General features: G+C 45.0%; 1 protein-coding gene across 1 annotated transcript in view; it reads right to left on the bottom strand.

Annotated features, from left to right (window-relative positions):
- Positions 1-18,191, bottom strand: part of LOC141055956 (uncharacterized) — a 180,068-nt gene that overhangs the window by 89,742 nt on the left and 72,135 nt on the right. The window contains exon 14 of the mRNA XM_073552652.1: positions 5,723-5,813. Within this exon, the coding sequence (XP_073408753.1) occupies positions 5,723-5,813 (91 nt within the window). The remainder of the gene's footprint in view (positions 1-5,722; positions 5,814-18,191) is intronic.

Here is an 18,191-nt window from a genome sequence, read left to right as displayed (position 1 = left end):
CACCCTATCTTGGTATATCTGGGTATATGGTGGGTTGACTGAGAGGGCCTGCAAGTCACTAACTCTACGTGCCGACGTTAGAGCTACCAAAATGATGGTTTTTAGGGTGAGATTTTTAGTTGAAATCTGCTGTATGGGTTCAAACGGCTCCTTCGTAAGGGCTTCCAGTACTAAATTTAGATCCCATGGAGCTATTTTTGGTAGGGAAACTGGCCTAGATCTGTGGCAAGATTTTATGAACCTGGCTACCCATCTGTTTGCCGCTATATTGCAATTGTATAATGCACCCAGCGCTGACACCTGTACCTTGAGGGTATTAACCGCCAGGCCTAGCTGTAGACCTGCCTGCAAGAACTCCAAGATGGACTCGATTGGGGGTTCTTGACCTAACGGTTTTCCCAGGAATTGTAGAAATTTCTTCCACGTCCTGCCATATATATTGGTTGTTATTGGTTTTCTACTTTTCATTAGAGTAGTCACTAACCCCGGGGAAAACCCTTTATCTCTCAAAAGTGCCCTCTAAAATTCCACGCCGTCAGATGGAACCCCTTGACTTGTTTGTGGAATATCGGCCCCTGAGCTAATAAATCTGGAATTTCTGGCAGTACCCACGGGTCCGAGAGAGACATCATTTGTAGTAGTGAAAACCACGGTCTTTTTGGCCAGAACGGGGCTATGAGGATTACTCTGGCTTGCTCGTCTCTCATCTTTTTTTACTACTGCCGGGATTAACGCTACTGGGGGAAAGGCATAGCTCAGTTTGAACGGCCACGGGATTTGCAGAGCGTCTACTGCCCACGGGTTTTCCCCTGGGTTTAATGAGCAGAACCTCCTCACTTGCCGGTTGTTTTTGGTGGCAAAGAGGTCGATCACTGGCTGCCCCCATAACTGTACTATCCTCTGGAATATTACACGATTTAAGGCCCACTCTCCCTGTTTTAACTTGTTGCGGCTTAGAAAGTCGGCTTGAACATTTTCTGTCCCTTTGATGTGTAGGGCCGTCAGGGAGGTCAGATGTTGTTCCGCTTTGAGAAAGATTCTTTTGGCTTCGTCCATTAGGGAGTTTGACCTTGTCCCTCCCTGGTGGTTGACGTACGCCACTGCCACCCTGTTGTCTGACAAAATTCGGACGTTTTGGCCCTGTAACATGGGAATGAATGCCTCTAAGGCTCTGTTTACCGCTCTTAACTCCCTTAAGTTGGAGGAAGCCTTCTGCTCTAGGTGACCCCAGGACCCTTGGGCTATTTGTTCTCTCAGGTGTGCCCCCCATCTCGAGGAGCTTGCGTCCGTCAATATTACATCGGACACGGGCCTGTGCCACAAAGTTCCTCCTGCCAAATTTGTGCCGTCTAGCCACCAAGTGAGAGAGTTTTTCCCCTTTTCGGAAAGTTCCAGCTTCCCTTCTAAACGTCCTTTCAATCGTTTCTGGGCTGACAAGATTTCCGCCTGCAGTTGTCGGGTATGAAACTGTGCCCAGTTGACCGCAGGGATACAGGCTGTTAGTGTGCCCAACAGGGACATTGCCCTTCTTAGGGTCATGTGAGGATGCTGTTTTGCCGTAAGGGTCATTTCTCTCACCTTCTCTAGTTTTTCCTCTGGCAAGAGACAAACTTGACGGTCGGAGTCCAAGACGAACCCTAGAAATGTTTGTTTCCTTAGGGGTTGAAGTTTTGATTTCTTTAAGTTTACCATCCAACCCAGTCTTTGCAGGGTTTCTGTTATTTTCTCTACTTGGTGTGCGCAGTGATGTTCTGAATTGCCAATCACCAAAAAATCGTCCAAGTAAGGCACCATAATCACATTGTGGATTCGAAGGAAAGCTGACATGTCCGCTATTACTTTCGTAAAAATCCTTGGCACTATGGAGATGCCAAACGGAAGAGCTGTAAATTGAAAGTGCCTGAGGTCACCCTGGATGTATAGGGCTACCCTCAGGTATTTCTGGTACTCTTGGTGCATCGGGATGTGGTAATAGGCATCCTTCAAATCTATTACGGCCATGAAGCAGTTGTGGTGTAACAGCTTTATGGCTGAAGTCACCGATTCCATTTTGAATGTTTGGTTTATGATCCATTGATTGAGGCGCTTGAGATTTATTATTGTTCTGAAGGAAAGGTCTGGTGTTTTTATTAGGAAGAGGGGAGAATAGAACCCTCTTCTCTCTTGATCTTTTGGGACCTCTATTAGAACTTGTTTCTCCAACAGTCCTAAAATTTCCATTTCTATGGCTGATTGCTCTCCTGGTTCCTTTCTGACGGGGGTTACCACAAACGAAGCTCTCGGATGCTGGAAGAAAGGGATTTCTAGGCCATTTTTTATAATGCTCAGAATCCAATTGTTGGCCGATATTTTCTCCCATTCTTGAGAAAAGAGCTTCAATCTTCCCCCCACCGGAGGGCTGACGTCATTGCGGGGATTTTTTGGCGGTTGAGGTAGTTCCCCCAAACATGAACCCTGGTTCTTTTTTCCTCTTGTCGTCCCACCTTTTCCGCTCTCCCGGGGGACGGCCCCGATTGAACTTTCCCCTCCGAAAGGGCGGTCTCCTCTGATCACCCATGAATCTGGGGAAGCCCTTCTTTTTATCACCGGCTTTCTCCAGGATGTCATCCAGGTTTTTCACAAACAGGAACTGCCCATCACATGGTAACGAGCATAATTTCGCCTTAGATTGAATGTCCCCAGGGCAGCCTTTGAGCCATAACGCCCGTCTTGCGGCGTTCGATAGTCCCGCTGCTCTTGCCGTTAACCTCATTGAGTCGGAGGAGGTGTCAGCCAAGAAAGCAGCAGCTCTGTGTAGCAAGTACATTTCTCCTAGTATTTTCTCCCTTGGTACCTTGGAGGCTAGTTTTTCTTCAAGTTGTTGCAACCAGACCATTAATGACCGGGCTGTGCAGGTGCCGGCTATTGCCGGTTTCAGACCCCCTGCCGCTGCCTCCCAAGTGTGCCTTAGGTATGAGTCCGCTTTTTTATCCAAGGGATCTCTCAAAACCCCTGAGTCCTCCAGGGGTAGGGCCGACTTTTTGGAAGATCTAGACACTGCTGCGTCAATCTTTGGGACCTTGTCCCAGACGTCCGTGTCTTTAGCCTCAAAGGGGTATCTTCGCTTTGAAGAGGAGGGAAGGCTACCTGATTTCTCCGGTTTCTTCCACTCTCTCTCGATTAGGGCCTGAACCTTGTCATTGACCGGAAAGGTACGCTTCTTCCTCTCTTGCAGGCCGCCAAACATTACATCCTCCAGTGATCTCTCTACCTTCTCCTCTTGCAGGCCCATAGTGGACCTGATGGCTTTGAGGAGAGCGTCCGTATCTTCTACGGGAAAGCAAGGTCTGCCCCCCGTATCACTGTCTGAGGATGAAGATGACCCGTGCTCAACTTGATACTCCGAAGAGGAGGAGCATGACGAGGAACTCGGGGAGGCTTTCCTACTCTTACTCTTCTTTTTTAATAATTTTTTAAGTGAGCCCTGTACTTCAGATTTTATTATTGATCTGAGGTTTGTTGCCAGGCTCGGCACCTCTTCAGCCATAGTCCGCTGGATACAGCTGACACATAAGTCCTTTTGGTAGTCTTTTGCTAAAGGGCTGTGGCATATGGCACATTCTCTATTTTTCTTTTTGCTTATAGCTTTTTTGCCTCCGTAATAAAAAGAAAAGACATAGGAAGGCCTATTATAATATTGTCTAACTTTCACGGAGATCACTCACCACCCAGGAAAGACGGATACCGGGCTCTGGGGCTGCGAAGGAGCGTGCGCTCTGCGCTCTTTTGACCTCGAGGAATCCCTCGATCGGTGACTTGGACGGCTGCTGCTTTTGCCGCTCGAGCGGCTCTTGCGACCAGAAGCTTGCGATGGGGGCAGGGACAATGGGGACGGTGAGCGATCCTCCTGAGACGCCATTGTCACTCCTGCAGCCGCTTCTGCTCCTTCTTTTACCGGTGAGTGAGCCCCTCATTACCCCTCCCCCCCGCGACCGCCAGCCGCTCCTGGCCGGCGTCACGCCCGGCGCCATGACCGTCGCGTCCTGATGACGTCAGCGGTCGCGCTCCCAGAATCCTCTGCGCCGCTGACGTCAGACGCCGGTCTCCGCCCCCGGCTTCCCCTGCATGCAGGCGAAGGAACGGGCGCGCGCGCAGGGGGAGGGCGGCACAGGGAGGAACCTCCGAAGGGAGGACTTCGGGACGTGCCCGCACGAACCCGGGGCCCGAATCAGGCAAAACCCCGGGGACTGCGCTACCAGCTGCCGACGGCCGGCGTCGCAGGTAAGCCAGCCCTGCAATTTTTACACGCCGGGACGGCCCTGGGTCTTTCATCCTGACAGGCACCGCCGCTGTCAGAGGGATTCCTTTCCAGGACAGGAACCCAACTGAAGCGGGGGAGAGGTGCCGCCCCTTATGTTTCAGTAGGTTCCTGTCCTGGCGGGGCGGATCCCTCTCTCATGTGGTGCTGTCATGGGTGAAGGGAAAAGAATACTTCCCCCTTCTTAAAAAGACTGAGTTTCAACGTGTTGCTCACTCTGCTCCATTCTAGCTACTCATAAGTGCTCTACCTTTACTGGACATTTCAGGGATGTTTACCTGCATTTTTCTGACCAGGCACAACCCTCCTCAATCAATTTAGTGTTTCATTGCACCTGACACCGTCACAGTCACCATATTGATGCTGAGGATAGAGAGACACATCGAGGTTTTGTTACTTAATCGAGCTTCAACATGATCCAACCATATCACTAAAGACCTAGCAACTGAGCTATCTGCTTTGAACCTTAAAGCTGAAAGAACCTGCAGAAGACCGGGTTCTTGTCAAGAGACTATCCGCTTTTCTATCTAGTGGTCGAAAACACTCCCAATTCATCAAAAGGCAATGGTGATCATTTGTACACAGCTATATAAAAAAAAAAAGAAAAAAAAAAAAATGTTGGTACCTGCACTGATAGTTGAAGCACCTTTTTCAAAAGGATATTTACTTCTGGAGAGAGAGAGCAAGGTGTGGAACTGAGGAAATGAGCTCATATCCTAGAATAGCTTGGGACCTGCAGACCGCATCGTTATGTTAGGGTCAAGTCATAAGTTTCCCATACATATCATAATCGGCCAGCCCCTGGTTTTGCTCCTCCCATTATCTATCCTGAGGTTTGTTCCTCACCTTATATTCTGAATGGACCCTGACTTTTTACTTTCCTGTATATCTATAGTGGACTTACGGCTTTAATCGGTTTGTAACTTCAAACCAGAAAACAAAGGCTGTCCTACTTCACCCTCATCCATAGAGGATAAGGAAGAGGAGGAGGACACATAACCATTTCCCCACCAAGGTGAAAGAAAAAAAAAGTTTTTAACCTCAGCTTTTCGAGGTAAATGTAAGGGGAATTGGGTGAAAGTTTTAGAAATGCAAAACTGACACAGTGACTTATCCGCAATTACAAAAGGTGTACTTTCACAAAGGTCACTGACCCCCTCAGGAGCTATAGCGTACTGGATTCTGCTTCCAATAGATAAACTGGAGCACCCAGGATATAGTTTCACTCTCTAAATACAGGAAACCACTGAAGCGTTGGAGAGGCTCAACGTTTTAACGGTATCTTGTAGGTTTCCTGACTTTATGTGTGAAATGTCTCTCATGGGCTGTCATAGATAGAAAAAAAATACAGTAAATAGAACTGGTACCCCACAAAGTGAATGAGAAGAATCTGTGACTTCTCTGCATTTAGTGGTTACTACTCACCTGGGTGGTTATCTGTAGGAATCTCCTCTTTACACTGTTCATCACCCCTCACATATGTCTCTGTAGTATTAATATGGGTCAGATCTTCACCCTGAAATAAATATTGTAAAAGTCACAGACAGATGGAGAAGTCACATCTATGATCCACTGTCAACCTGATGTCACTGGGTTACCGTAAGAGAGGAGCCAGAAGATCGTAGCGCCTGATTGCTCCTACTCCTGCGCTGAGAAGAAGCGCTTCTCCTTTTTAATGGGGTTTATTTCTTTTGACAGAACAGGGGTTAAGCAGCCATGTTGGAAAATCTGAGCTCTCAGCTGAGCTCAGTTAGCAACTCTCATTCCCTTTATAACCTGGGTCCTGATTCAAACCCATGTCAGAGATAGCTTTTGATGCATGGCTTAAAAGGAGAGGTGTTCATATGAGAAGGAGTTTTGGAGTAGTTATCTGTGTCTGTTGCGTGGTTCGTAAGTGTGGTAATTCCCTTCCCTCCTCTTACTTTGTTTTTACCCCCATCCTCCATTCCCCACTGCTTCCTCTGTTATATGTGAGTGAATATTTTGTATGACTGGAGTTTTCCAGTTACCCTCTTTTTTTGTGTAGCCCTGTTTGTCGGGTTGGTGTACTGCGGTGCACAGTAGCGACCCTCTTCCCTGGGTTGGGGAAGAGAACAGACGGAGGGCTAACTTAGGAGTCAAGGCGAGGGTGGCGGCCCCAGCATCTTCACCTTCAGAATTATCCCAGGCGATAGGGCGAGCTCGGGAGCCCCCTAGTTGTATGGACAGGGAAGGAGCCCCTGATCCTGGGTCACCCGACAGCTGATTTGTAAGACCTGCCTTCTCCACCACTCATACTACAAGTATAAAACATATAATACTGGTGGATAAAACAAGACTCAACACAAGACCTTCACAGTCGTCTACACACCATAGGGGAGATCTCATGACACCTTCTCTCCATCTACCTGATGATCATGAGGAACACTGGGATCTTCTTGCTTACAGTCCTGTGGAAGAGGACGGGGACATCTCTCTGGTGTTGTCCTCTTACTGGATAGATCTGGAGGAAACACAAACATGGACTGAATTCATTCTTTACATACAGATAATTATAGGCCGTGTGTATTTAGTCCTGTCTATTACCTGGTGATGTGAGGGGCTGGGGAACCTCCATGACGTCCTTGTACAGATCTTTGTGTCCTTCTAAATACTCCCACTCCTCCATGGAGAAATAGATGCTGACATCCTGATATCTTATAGGAACCTGACACATACAATACATAGTAACATAGTTATTAAGATTGAAGGAAGACTTTAAGTCCATCTAGTTCAACCCATACCCTATCCTATCCTATCCTGCCCTAACATGTTGCTCCAGAGGAAGGCAAAAAAAAAAACCCATGTGGCAAACAGTAAGCTTCATATTGGGGAAAAAAATTCCTTCCCGACTCCACATACGGCAATCAGACTAGCTCCCTGGATCAATGACACTGTCATCCCCCAATCCCTTCATAGCGTTACTGTATAATGTCCCGGTATTCCCAGCAGTGTCACCTCTCCAGTCAGCAGCTCAATCATCTTGTAGGTGAGTTCTATGATCTTCTGGTTATTGATGTCCTCATGTATCAGTGGGTAACATGGAGGTCCTGTGATTGGGCTCAGGTGTCTACCCCATCCCTCAGACACAGGGTCCTGACAGCGCTCACTAGGGGTCTTCTTCACCACTGTGTAATCCTGGTTATGGAGAGACACATGAATAAATCTCACTACAGACATTTCCAGAGTCCTCACCTCTCCAGTTCTGTCCATCTGTTATTCCCATAGATAAGAATGATGTAATGTGACGTCATCAGAATCTCTCACCTCTCCAGTAAGCCGGAAGAGGATCTCTAGGGTGAGGTGTAAGAGCCTCTCCGCCATCTTGTCTCTGTCCATATCCATCCTTGATGGGTAAATCAGGAAAATTTTCTTCTATAGAAGATCTCCACTGAGAGGATCCGATATTGTAGGAACCTGAATGGGAAGAAAATGAGCCAATGTAAAATTATCGGCAAAAAAAATAACATTTTTCTCCATGAAATGTGCTATTTACATTCCAAAGTAGCATTATAAAGAACAAATTCCAAATAACCCATTAACGACCGCCTACACGCCTTTTAACGTCAGTCATTAAGACGTCTTTAATCCTCAGCACCGCTTGATAACGACGCTAAAGAATAAAATAGTGCAGCCCGGTGGCCGCAATTCCAGCGGATGTCAACTGTCCATGATAGTTGACACCCTGTTTTATCGGCCCCAGCCGTTTTTGTGATCGATCGGGGCCGATTACCCCTTAAATACCGTCAGTTGCGACAGCGGTATTTAATTGGTTACAAGGGGGTTACAAAACCTTCTCAACTATCGGACCTACGTGATGAGAATCGCGGGTCACGACTGTTACCATAGTACCCTGAGGTCATGTGATGACTCCAGGGTATGGTGGTCTGTGAGATCCAGATATAAGCTGGCTCTCGCAGGCACAGTCAGTGAGACACTGACAGTCTCATGCACTGCAGTACACGAGTAATGAAGTGTATGAGACCAGTGATCAAACTGAAAATTATACATGTCCCATAGTGGGACTAAGTAAAAAAGTGAAAAAAGTTACATAAAATATGAAAAAAACGCACACAAATCACTAAAATCCATTTTGCCACACACAAAACGCAGGGTTTGCAATAAAGCAAAAGTAGACATAATTGGTATCACCACATCCGGAACGGCCCGTTCTATAAAAACGTCGAGTTACTTATTCCATATGGTGAATGCTGTAAAAAAAAAAAACCAAAAAAAAAAAAAAAACCACACACCATGCCAAAAATGCTGCGGCTTCATCATATTGACGAACAAAAAAGTGAATAGAAAGCAATCAAAATGTTGTATGTTAAAAAAATGGGATAAATGAAAATGCTAAAACTATCCCACAAAAAAACAAGCCCTAATATAGCTGATTTGGAAAAAAAAAAAAAAAAGTTACAGCTCTCAGAATATGGCAATGCTAAAACAAATTTATAAATTTATTTTTGTAAAATATTGTTTTTAGTGTGTAAAAATAGTAAAGCATAAAAAAAAAAAATATATAAATCTGGTATCGCTGAAATTGTATCAACCCGACAAACAAATCGGTCTTATCACTTTTACCACAAGGTGAACAGTGCAAAAAATAAAAATAATAAGGGTTTTGTTGATTCTGTGTTTAAAAAATCTGAACAAAAAAGTGATCAAAAAATAGTGTACCCCAAAATGGTACCAAAAACATCTGCAACTTGTCCTGCAAAAAATAAGCCCTCATACAGCTCTATTTGCCAAAAACATAAAAAATTACAGCTGTCAAAATGTGGTGACGAACAAAAACTACTTTTTCTTTTATTAAAAAATAATTTTTACTGTGCGATAGCAGCAAAACATAAAAAAAAGCCCCACAGATATAAATCTGTAATCGCACCAACCCGAAGAATAAATACACTTATACCTCAAGGTGAAAAATGCAAAAATAAAAATAAGAACTATTCTTGAACTGCTATTTTGTTAATTCTACCTCCCAAAAATAGGAATAAGGCTCAGCATACATTTATCCTGCACGCTGCGTTGAGCGCTTACATCAGGGTTTCGGTGTAAATTACCCAAAGCCGCTATTAAGACAAAAAATGTTGATGGAACCACTCACTTATGAGACAGATGGAAGCTCTTTGGACTGGTCGGTGTTCCGGCGGAGTCACATCATTTTAGGCGTCTTTAGTGTGGGCGACAACAGATCTGTGCACGCCTAAAAAGCTGTATACCATCGAAGAAGATGCCAAACGAACTCCATAGTGTCTGCATCTGCCTCATTATGTCGGATGAGGCAGATGCAGTGATCAAAAAACATTATGCAAGCCAAAATGTTACCAATGAAAACCCTAAATTGTCCCGTACAAAACCAGCCCCCACTCGGGTCCATCATCTGTCACTGGAAATATCGAGGTTCTCATATTACTGCTAGAGCAGACTCTGGAAAAAAGACATGGGACTCCCACCCCCTCAGATAAAATCCAGTGAATTCTACACTCCCAAATCCAAATGCCCCTTCCTTCTGAGCCCCACTGTATACTACAGTAAGCGGCCACATGTTTGGCATTATTGCATTGTAGAGGGGAGAAAGCCCTTAATTTACAGGGTGTGTCGCCAGAAGCACAAGCTGGACACAATGTATGGTCACTAAACTAGCATATTTGCAATTCTCCAGAATAAAGCAAGACGTCCATGTTACAAAATAGTGACTGCAGCCGTGGAGGAATTCATTGAGTGGTATAATTTGTACAATGGGATCACTTTTGGGGTTTTTATGCTGTTCTGGCACCTTTCGGGCTTTGCAAATGTTGCCCGCAAACTATTCTAGCCAAATCTGTGCTCTAAAAGCCAAATAGCGCTTTTTCCTTTTTAGCCCTGATGTGTGGACTAACAATAATTTCCGATCACATATGGGGCATCATTGCATTGATGAGAAATTGTGCAATATTATGGGGTCCAGTTTCACCTATTAACCCTTGTGTACCTGACAAATTTGTAGCAAATACATTATTAGCATTTATATTATTATATAATAATAATTTTTATATAGCGCTAACATATTCCACAGCGCTTTATAGTTTGCACACATTATCATCACTGTCCCCGATGGGGCTCACAATCTAAATTGCCTATCAGTATGTCTTTGGAATGCGGGAGGAAACCGGAGTACCAGGAGGAAACCCACGCAAACACGGGGAGAACATACAAACTCCTTGCAGATGTTGTTCTTGGTGGGATTCAAACCCTGGACTCCAGCGCTGCAAGGCTGCAGTGCTAACCACTGAGCCACCGTGCTACCCCTACACCATTAAATGCTGTTCTGACATTTCAGGGGCTCACCTAATGGTGCCCACAATCTATTAAAACAAAATCTGCATTCTAAAACCAAACCAAAATAGCGCTCCTTTCCATCCAATCCCTGCCACATGCTCAAACAGTAGTGTACAAACACATATGGGGTGCTGCCACATTGGGGAGAAATTGGGTAACAAATTGTGGGGTATAATTTCTCCCATTACCCATTGTGTAAATTAAAAATGTGGTGCTAAAACAGTATTTTAGTGGAAAAAAAATAAATTTTTTGTACTCACATGTAAATGTTATAAAGTTTTGTGAATCAACTGTAGGTTAAAAATGGCGACAAACAACCCTAAATTAATTATTTGAGGAGTCTAGTTTCCTAAATGGAACCACTTGTGAGGGTTTCTGCTGTTTTCAAATGTCAGAGGCTGTCCAAATGCGACATGGCATTCACAAACTATTTCAGACAAATAACGCTCTTTCCTAGCCCTGCCACGTGCCCAAAAAGACGTTTTTGACCACTTAGGCTGGTTTTACACTTGCAGTGTTTTTTGCGGGCCGTATTGCCATGATTTTTGCGGTCTCTTGCAAAAACGGGCCGTAAAAAACCTTCTCGGATCGCCATTTTTCCCTGTTATAACAAATAGCAGGGAAAAACACAGCAATCCGCAAATATGGTGTACCGCAAAAACAAGCTAACATTGTTTTTGCGGTACCATTGAAATGCATTGCAGCCGCGGCCATAAGCCATGCAAAATATTGAGCAAGCTCGATATTTTTTCACGGCCGCAAATACGGCCCTCACGGCCATACGGAGCACGGCCCTCCAGCTAATCTTTGCAGCCCCATAGAAATGTATTGGGGCCGCAAAAACGGCCAGCAAAAACACGGCAAGTGTAAAACCAGCCTTATGGGGTATCATCACGTTTAAAAGAAATTGAATAACAAATTATGAGGTCTTTTATCTCCTACTGTCCACTGTAAAAATTACAAATTTGGGGCTAAAGCAACATTTTTGTGAAACAATGAACCTTTTCAATATGACAACTTAATGTTATCAAATTATGTGTAGTACCTATGGGTTTAAAATGCTCACTATACGCCTGGATAAAATGAATGAAAGGTGTAGTTTCCAAAAGTGGGTAAATTATGTTTTTTTTCACTGTTTAGGCACATCAGGGGCTCTGTGTTCCAAAACGTCACTCCTTTCCTTCCGAGCCATGCGCCCAAATAGTACTTTTCCCCCACATATGGGATATGGGCGCACTCAGAAGAAATGGCACAATAAATATTGGGGTCCAAAAATTTGAGGCTAAAATGACATTTTTTTAGGAAAAAATTTGATTTTTTTTTTATTTTCACAGCTCTATGTTATAAACTTCTATGAAGCACCTGGGAGTTCATGTGCTCACCACACATCTAGATAAGTTCCTTAAGGGGTCTAGTTTCCAAAATGGGGTCACTTGTGGGTTTTTTGTTTTTTTTTACTGTTTAGGCACATAATTTCTCCAAATGCGACATGACACCTGCTTTCGATTCCAGCCATTTTTGCGTTCAAAAAGACAAAACGGTGCTCCTTCCCTTCCAAGCCCTGCTGCGTGCCAAAACAATACTTTTCCACCACTTATGGGGTATCGGCGTATTCAGCAGAAATTACACAACCCATATTTGGGTCTATTGTCTCCTGTTACCCATGTGAAAATAAAAAAAGTTGGGGTCTAAAGTAAATTTTTGGTAAAAAACGGTTTTGCAAATTTTGTTGGAGAAATGATAAATCGCTGGTCAACTTTTACCCATTATATTGTCCTAACAAAAAAAATATATATATGTTTCTAAAATTGTGCTGATGTAAAGTAGACATGTGGGAAATGTTATTTATTAACTATTTTGTGCGATATGACTCTCTGGTTTAAGGGCAGAAATGTCAAAAAGTTGAAAATGGCAAAATATTCCCAAATTTCTCGATTTTTTCCACAAATAGACACAAGTCATATTGAAGAAATTTTTACCACTATCGTGAAGTACAATATGCAACGAAAAAAATGGGATTCAATGAAGCGTTCCAGAGTTATTACCTCATAAAGTGACAGTGGTCAGATTTAAAAAATTTGGCCTGGTCAGGAAGGTGAAAATTGGCTCGTCACTAAGGGGATAAAGAGTGGAATTGCTAATCTTGTTCCAAGAAATAATGAACGTTTACATATGTTATATTATCCCAAAACTCCACTCCTCTCACAATAAAAAAAACCCACTTGAAATTGTTTCCCTTTTCCCAGTAGAAATTATGGTAAGATGAATGGAGTCAATCAAAACTACAACTCATCTCGCAAGGTACAAGCTCTTATATGGCTATGTGGACGAAAAAGTAATAGAATTATGGCTTCTGAAATTAGAGGAGGGAAATACGAAACCACAAAAGCTTCCCTGGCTTTTCCGTTTAGACCAGAAAATTGGAAATAGGATCTACCTCTCATTTCCAGAGTTTATTGATACAGTACAGTGGAGAGCGCATGTAGGGAAATCAGAAGATCAGACCTCAGGGACAAGTGCGACCGTAGGGGTCCCTCTTATATAAGGGGCGTACAGTGACCACCCTGCAGTCACAGAGCTCAACATGTGGGGGAAGGGGCTGTGCACCCGGTAACGCCGCACTTTACCATCTATCTCTAATATAACGCTAGGAGCGTCACTTTGTCCGAAGCCTGGAACCCACAGAGTGACGCATCCGGGGATGAGGAGTGTGGGCCAGGAGATCACGGTATGCGTAAGAACTGAACGCATACCGCGATCTTCGGCACAACACCTTACCGATCTGGTATTGCCGCGGGGTCTCGCTGTGATGTCAGGAGAGAGTGGGTTGTGACGACGGAATCGGCGCCTGCGCAGTCCGCGCTTTCCAGCACCATTTTCTTGAAAGCACACTGTGAGTCTTCAAGAAAATGGTGCCAGAAAGAACGGACTACGCAGGTGCCGATTCCGGCGCCACAACCCACCCTCTCCTGACTTCCCAGCAAACAACTTACCGATCCGGGATTGCCGCGGGGTCTCGCCGTGATGTCCGGACAGAGCGGGATTGTGCCGCCTGATTCGGCGCCTGCACAGTCCGCGCTTTCCGGCACCATGAAGTCGGTAACCACAGACTGCACAGGCGCTGATTTCGGTGGCACAATCCTACCCTCTCCTGACATCAGGGCATTTCCGCCCAACAAAAAAAAATGGCGCCGGACCTGACGCAAACACTTCGCCGCCATTTTAAAACTACTGCACCCTCTGATGACATCACTGCTTTATGTAAATATGTAACTGACACCCACAATTTGCCCCCATTTTAAAACACAACATTTCAGGGCCACACAGTGCCTCTGGTGCGTCTTTAAAAATTTTTTTAGTACTATATATATACACACATATATAGTACACACTTCGCCGCCATTTGAACAACACAAGAATTCGGCGCCACACAGTGCCTCCGGTCTCTGTCTTAAAAAAAAAAAAATTGGGGGTGCAGGATAGGAGCAGCACATGACAGGATGACAGCACCATATCACAGGATGACAAGATGGAGGCGTACGAATCAGGATTAGGGCGCAAGATGGTAGCAGCACATGACAGGATGGAGACCATATACCATTATAAATGCTCGCCACCCAGGCGTAGAACGGGTTCAATAGCTAGTATCATATAAGAAGGCAGTAAAATAAAGAAAATTACCCAAAATACAAAATGTGTCCATATTATAGTTAAAGTTCAAAAATGAAAAGAAATTTTAAAAAAATCTTTAAATATTCTTAAAAGCTAAATAGCTCAGACCTGAAGTGGTTAATTATAATGACCAGGGCCGTATTTAGAGTTTGTGCTGCCCTAGGCACTTTTCGTGCTGCACCGCTCCCCCCCATTGGTGAGTATGACTAAGGCTGGTATCACATTAGCGTTGAAACAACGCTGCGCATTGCGTCGGTAAGCCCCGCCCCGATCCGGCTCCCTGCCCGCCCCATCCGGGATCACCACCTACTATCGCATTTGCACGCATGCGATTGGCGCACCCTATCTTTAGCATAGGGTGCGCAGATCATGCGCTGCCAGTGTGAAAGTAGCGTGCTGCGCACTGTTGCATTTCGGCGCGCACCGTCAAAAGTGCGCAGCACGCTACTTTCACACTGGCAGCGCATGATCTGCGCACCCTATGCTAAAGATAGGGTGCGCCGATCGCATGCGTGCAAATGCGATAGTAGGCGGTGATCCCGGATGGGGAGGGCAGGGAGCCGGATCGGGGTGGGGCTTACCGACGCAATGCGCAGCGTTGTTTCAACGCTAATGTGAAACCAGCCTAATGCAGACACTGTCGGCAGTGACTTGGGCTACTTTCACATCAGCGATTTTCGCCATTCGCGGCAGATCCGGCAGTTTTTCCGCATCTGTCACGTAATGGATGATTTACGGCAACGCTGCATTCGGCCTCATTCATTCCCTATGGGACTTGCGTACATGTGCGGCACTTGCAGTTTTGCCGCAATCCCGCAAATGCGGTACTTGCAGCAACGGAAAAAAAAAAAAAAAAAACGCTGCTAGCTGTGTTTTTTTTTTGTCTCACCGCAAGTGCCGAACATGTTCGCAAGTCCCATAGGGAATGAGTAAGCGGTCCGAATCTGTGTGTATGCCCGTGTAGCTCTTTCAAAGACAATTCCAGTAAGATTTTTATATGTTCAGTCCATTCATCTGAAATCGGTTTGCATACATATGCAAATGAGGGAGTAGATCTGTTACTCCAGCTCTATACCCGCTCGCTGCCACCTCTTCCAGCTCTTTTTTCCAGAAGGAAGCACATCAGAGAGGCTGTCAGTGAAGGAGGTGGCACTCTGCGGGAAGTAGAGCTGGAGTGACAGAGGGATAAGATCCACCATAGTCGGTAGGAATTATTTATATAGCAATTGAAATGCTGATTTCTCAGTACAGCAGAACGGTTCTGGTTCACAGATCTGTTTTATCCGTCTCCATAGACATCCATGTTATTTGACTCAGAAAGCTACGGATCCACGTCTGTCCGTTTGTGTCGGCGTTTTTCAAGGCAGCCCAAAACCAGAGCAGTCTCCGATTCTGGGTGCATGAAAAAACTAACACAAATGGATCAGAGAAAACGAATAGAATAAAATGAATAATAAAAGAATAGACACGGATCAGAAATGTAGCAGTGTGAAAGCACCGAAGATGTTTTTGATTGAAAAAGCATTTGAATTCAGTAAATGTGGCCTCAGACTGGAGGCACAAGGTGTGAGATACTTGTGCGCGTCTTACATGACTCACCTGGGACGGTGGCAGGAGGGAGCACGTCAGCTGGATGAGTTTCTATGCAGCTGATGCACTCACAACCAGAGACCCTGCCGCTGTCCCGGGTGAGTCATGCGACACTCAGGCGAGTATCTCGTATGCCTCTCAGTCCGTGTTTCCAGCCTTAATGCTGCAAAATCAACAAATGACCATTGGAACCTAGTGTATAAGTATGGTAAAATAGCTGTCATTATTCCATGAAGCGCTCCAACGCCTTCAGGCAACTGATCAGTGCTGGTGTCAATACTGATGGCCTATTATAAGGATAGGATATCAATATTACATCCTCAAATAAATCAATAAAAACAGATGTGTAGTGCATACACTACCGATGATATCACCTCAACCAACACCGGAACTGCTGCAACCCACCAACCTACTGTCTCCTTCCCCACCATCCTGTAGCATGTAAGCCCGAAAGGGCAAGGTCCTCTCCCCTCTCTATCAGTCTGTGATTGTTAGTTTGTTTACTGTAAGTGATATCTGTAATTTGTATGTAACCCCTTCTCATGTACAGCACCATGGAATCAATGGTGCTATATAAATAAATAATAATAATAATAATAATATGATGAGCATAGAAAGAGCTAATACACAATGCTGCTAGCAAAAATATTCTTGCATAGCTATTATGGCAGCACGGTGGCTCAGTAGTTAGCACTGTACGCGGTGGCTCAGTAGTTAGCACTGAATATGGTGGCTTAGTGCTTAGCACTGTATATAGTGGCTCAGTAGTCAGTGCAACAACTTTGCAGCACTGGGGTCTGGGGTTCAAATCCCACAGAGGATGACATCTGCAAAGAGTTTATATGGGTTTCCTACCACACTCTAAAGCCCTACTGATAGGATGTTTAGATTGTGAGCCCCAATGGGGACAGTGTTGATGACGTATGTAAAGCGCTGTGGATTTAATAGCACAATATCAATGAATAAATACTATTGTTAATATTACGTCACAATACCAGGATCTGAGGATCTTCTGTTTCGAGGTCACGAGCTCGCTGATGCGATGTTGCTGCCTGTCTCGCTGTCTTCCTCTTTTGATTCTGCAGTGTGGTGGACAAGAAAACATTAACTGGTTAACAGCAAGAAGTCTGGTGTCTGTACTAACTGAACTATAAACTATCCCCATACCATGTCCAGCAGACATTGGAGGATTACCCGTATTTACTCGTGTATAAGCCGACCCGTGTATAATCCGACCACCTTAATTTTGCCACAAAAATCTGGGAAAACTTATTGACTCGCGTATAAGCCTAGGGTGGAAAATGTAGCAGCTACTGGTAAATTTTCAAAATAAAAATAGATACCAATAAAAGTAAAATTAATTGAGACATCAGTAGGTTAAATGTTTTTGAATATCCATATTGAATCAGGAGCCTCATATAATGCTCCATACAGTTCATGATGGGCCCCATAAGATGCTCCATACAAAACACACCCATATAATGCTGCACAAAGGTTATGGCCCCATAAGATGCTCCATACAAAATATGCCCCATATAATACTGCACAAAGGTTATGGCCCCATAAGATGCTCCATACAAAACACACCCCATATAATACTGCACAAAGGTTATGGCCCCATAAGATGCTCCATACAAAACACACCCCATATAATGCTGCACAAAGGTTATGGCCCCATAAGATGCTCCATACAAAATACACCCCATATAATACTGCACAAAGGTTATGGCCCCATAAGATGCTCCATACAAAATATGCCCCATATAATGCTGCACAAAGGTTATGGCCCCATAAGACGTTCCATAGATTATGCCCCATATGCTACCTCCATAAGATGCTTCACTGAATATGCCCCCATATGCTGCCCCCATACGATGCCCCATAGATTATGCCCCCATATATTGCTGCTGCCGCTACTGCAGGTATTAAGAAAAAAAATCTGCTCAGTCTCCCCCCAGCCCCCATTCTCCCCCTGGCACTCATTAAACACCATCCCCTGCTCATTCCTCTCCCCGCTACTCAGTCTCCCCCCTGGCCCCCATTCTCCCCCGGGATCATTTCACCGCCCCCCGTCTCCCCCCAGCCCCCATTCTCCTTCCAGCTCACCTGTCGTGGCGCGGTCTGGTCCCTGCTCCTGCTACATCATGTGCCAGGAGCCACAGCGCCGATATCTTGAGCTCTCTTCCTGTTTGTGTCAGTGTGCGGTCACGTGGTGTCACTCATTAAGATCATGAATATGGGCGCCACTCCTCTCTCACACAAGCAGTCAGATATCAGCGCAGCGCAGGAC

Source organism: Dendrobates tinctorius, unplaced genomic scaffold, assembly GCF_039654945.1.
Source record: "Dendrobates tinctorius isolate UK_male_01 unplaced genomic scaffold, ASM3965494v1 ptg000192l, whole genome shotgun sequence".
NCBI lineage: Eukaryota > Metazoa > Chordata > Amphibia > Anura > Dendrobatidae > Dendrobates > Dendrobates tinctorius.
This window is presented reverse-complemented; position numbering and strand designations above follow the sequence as displayed.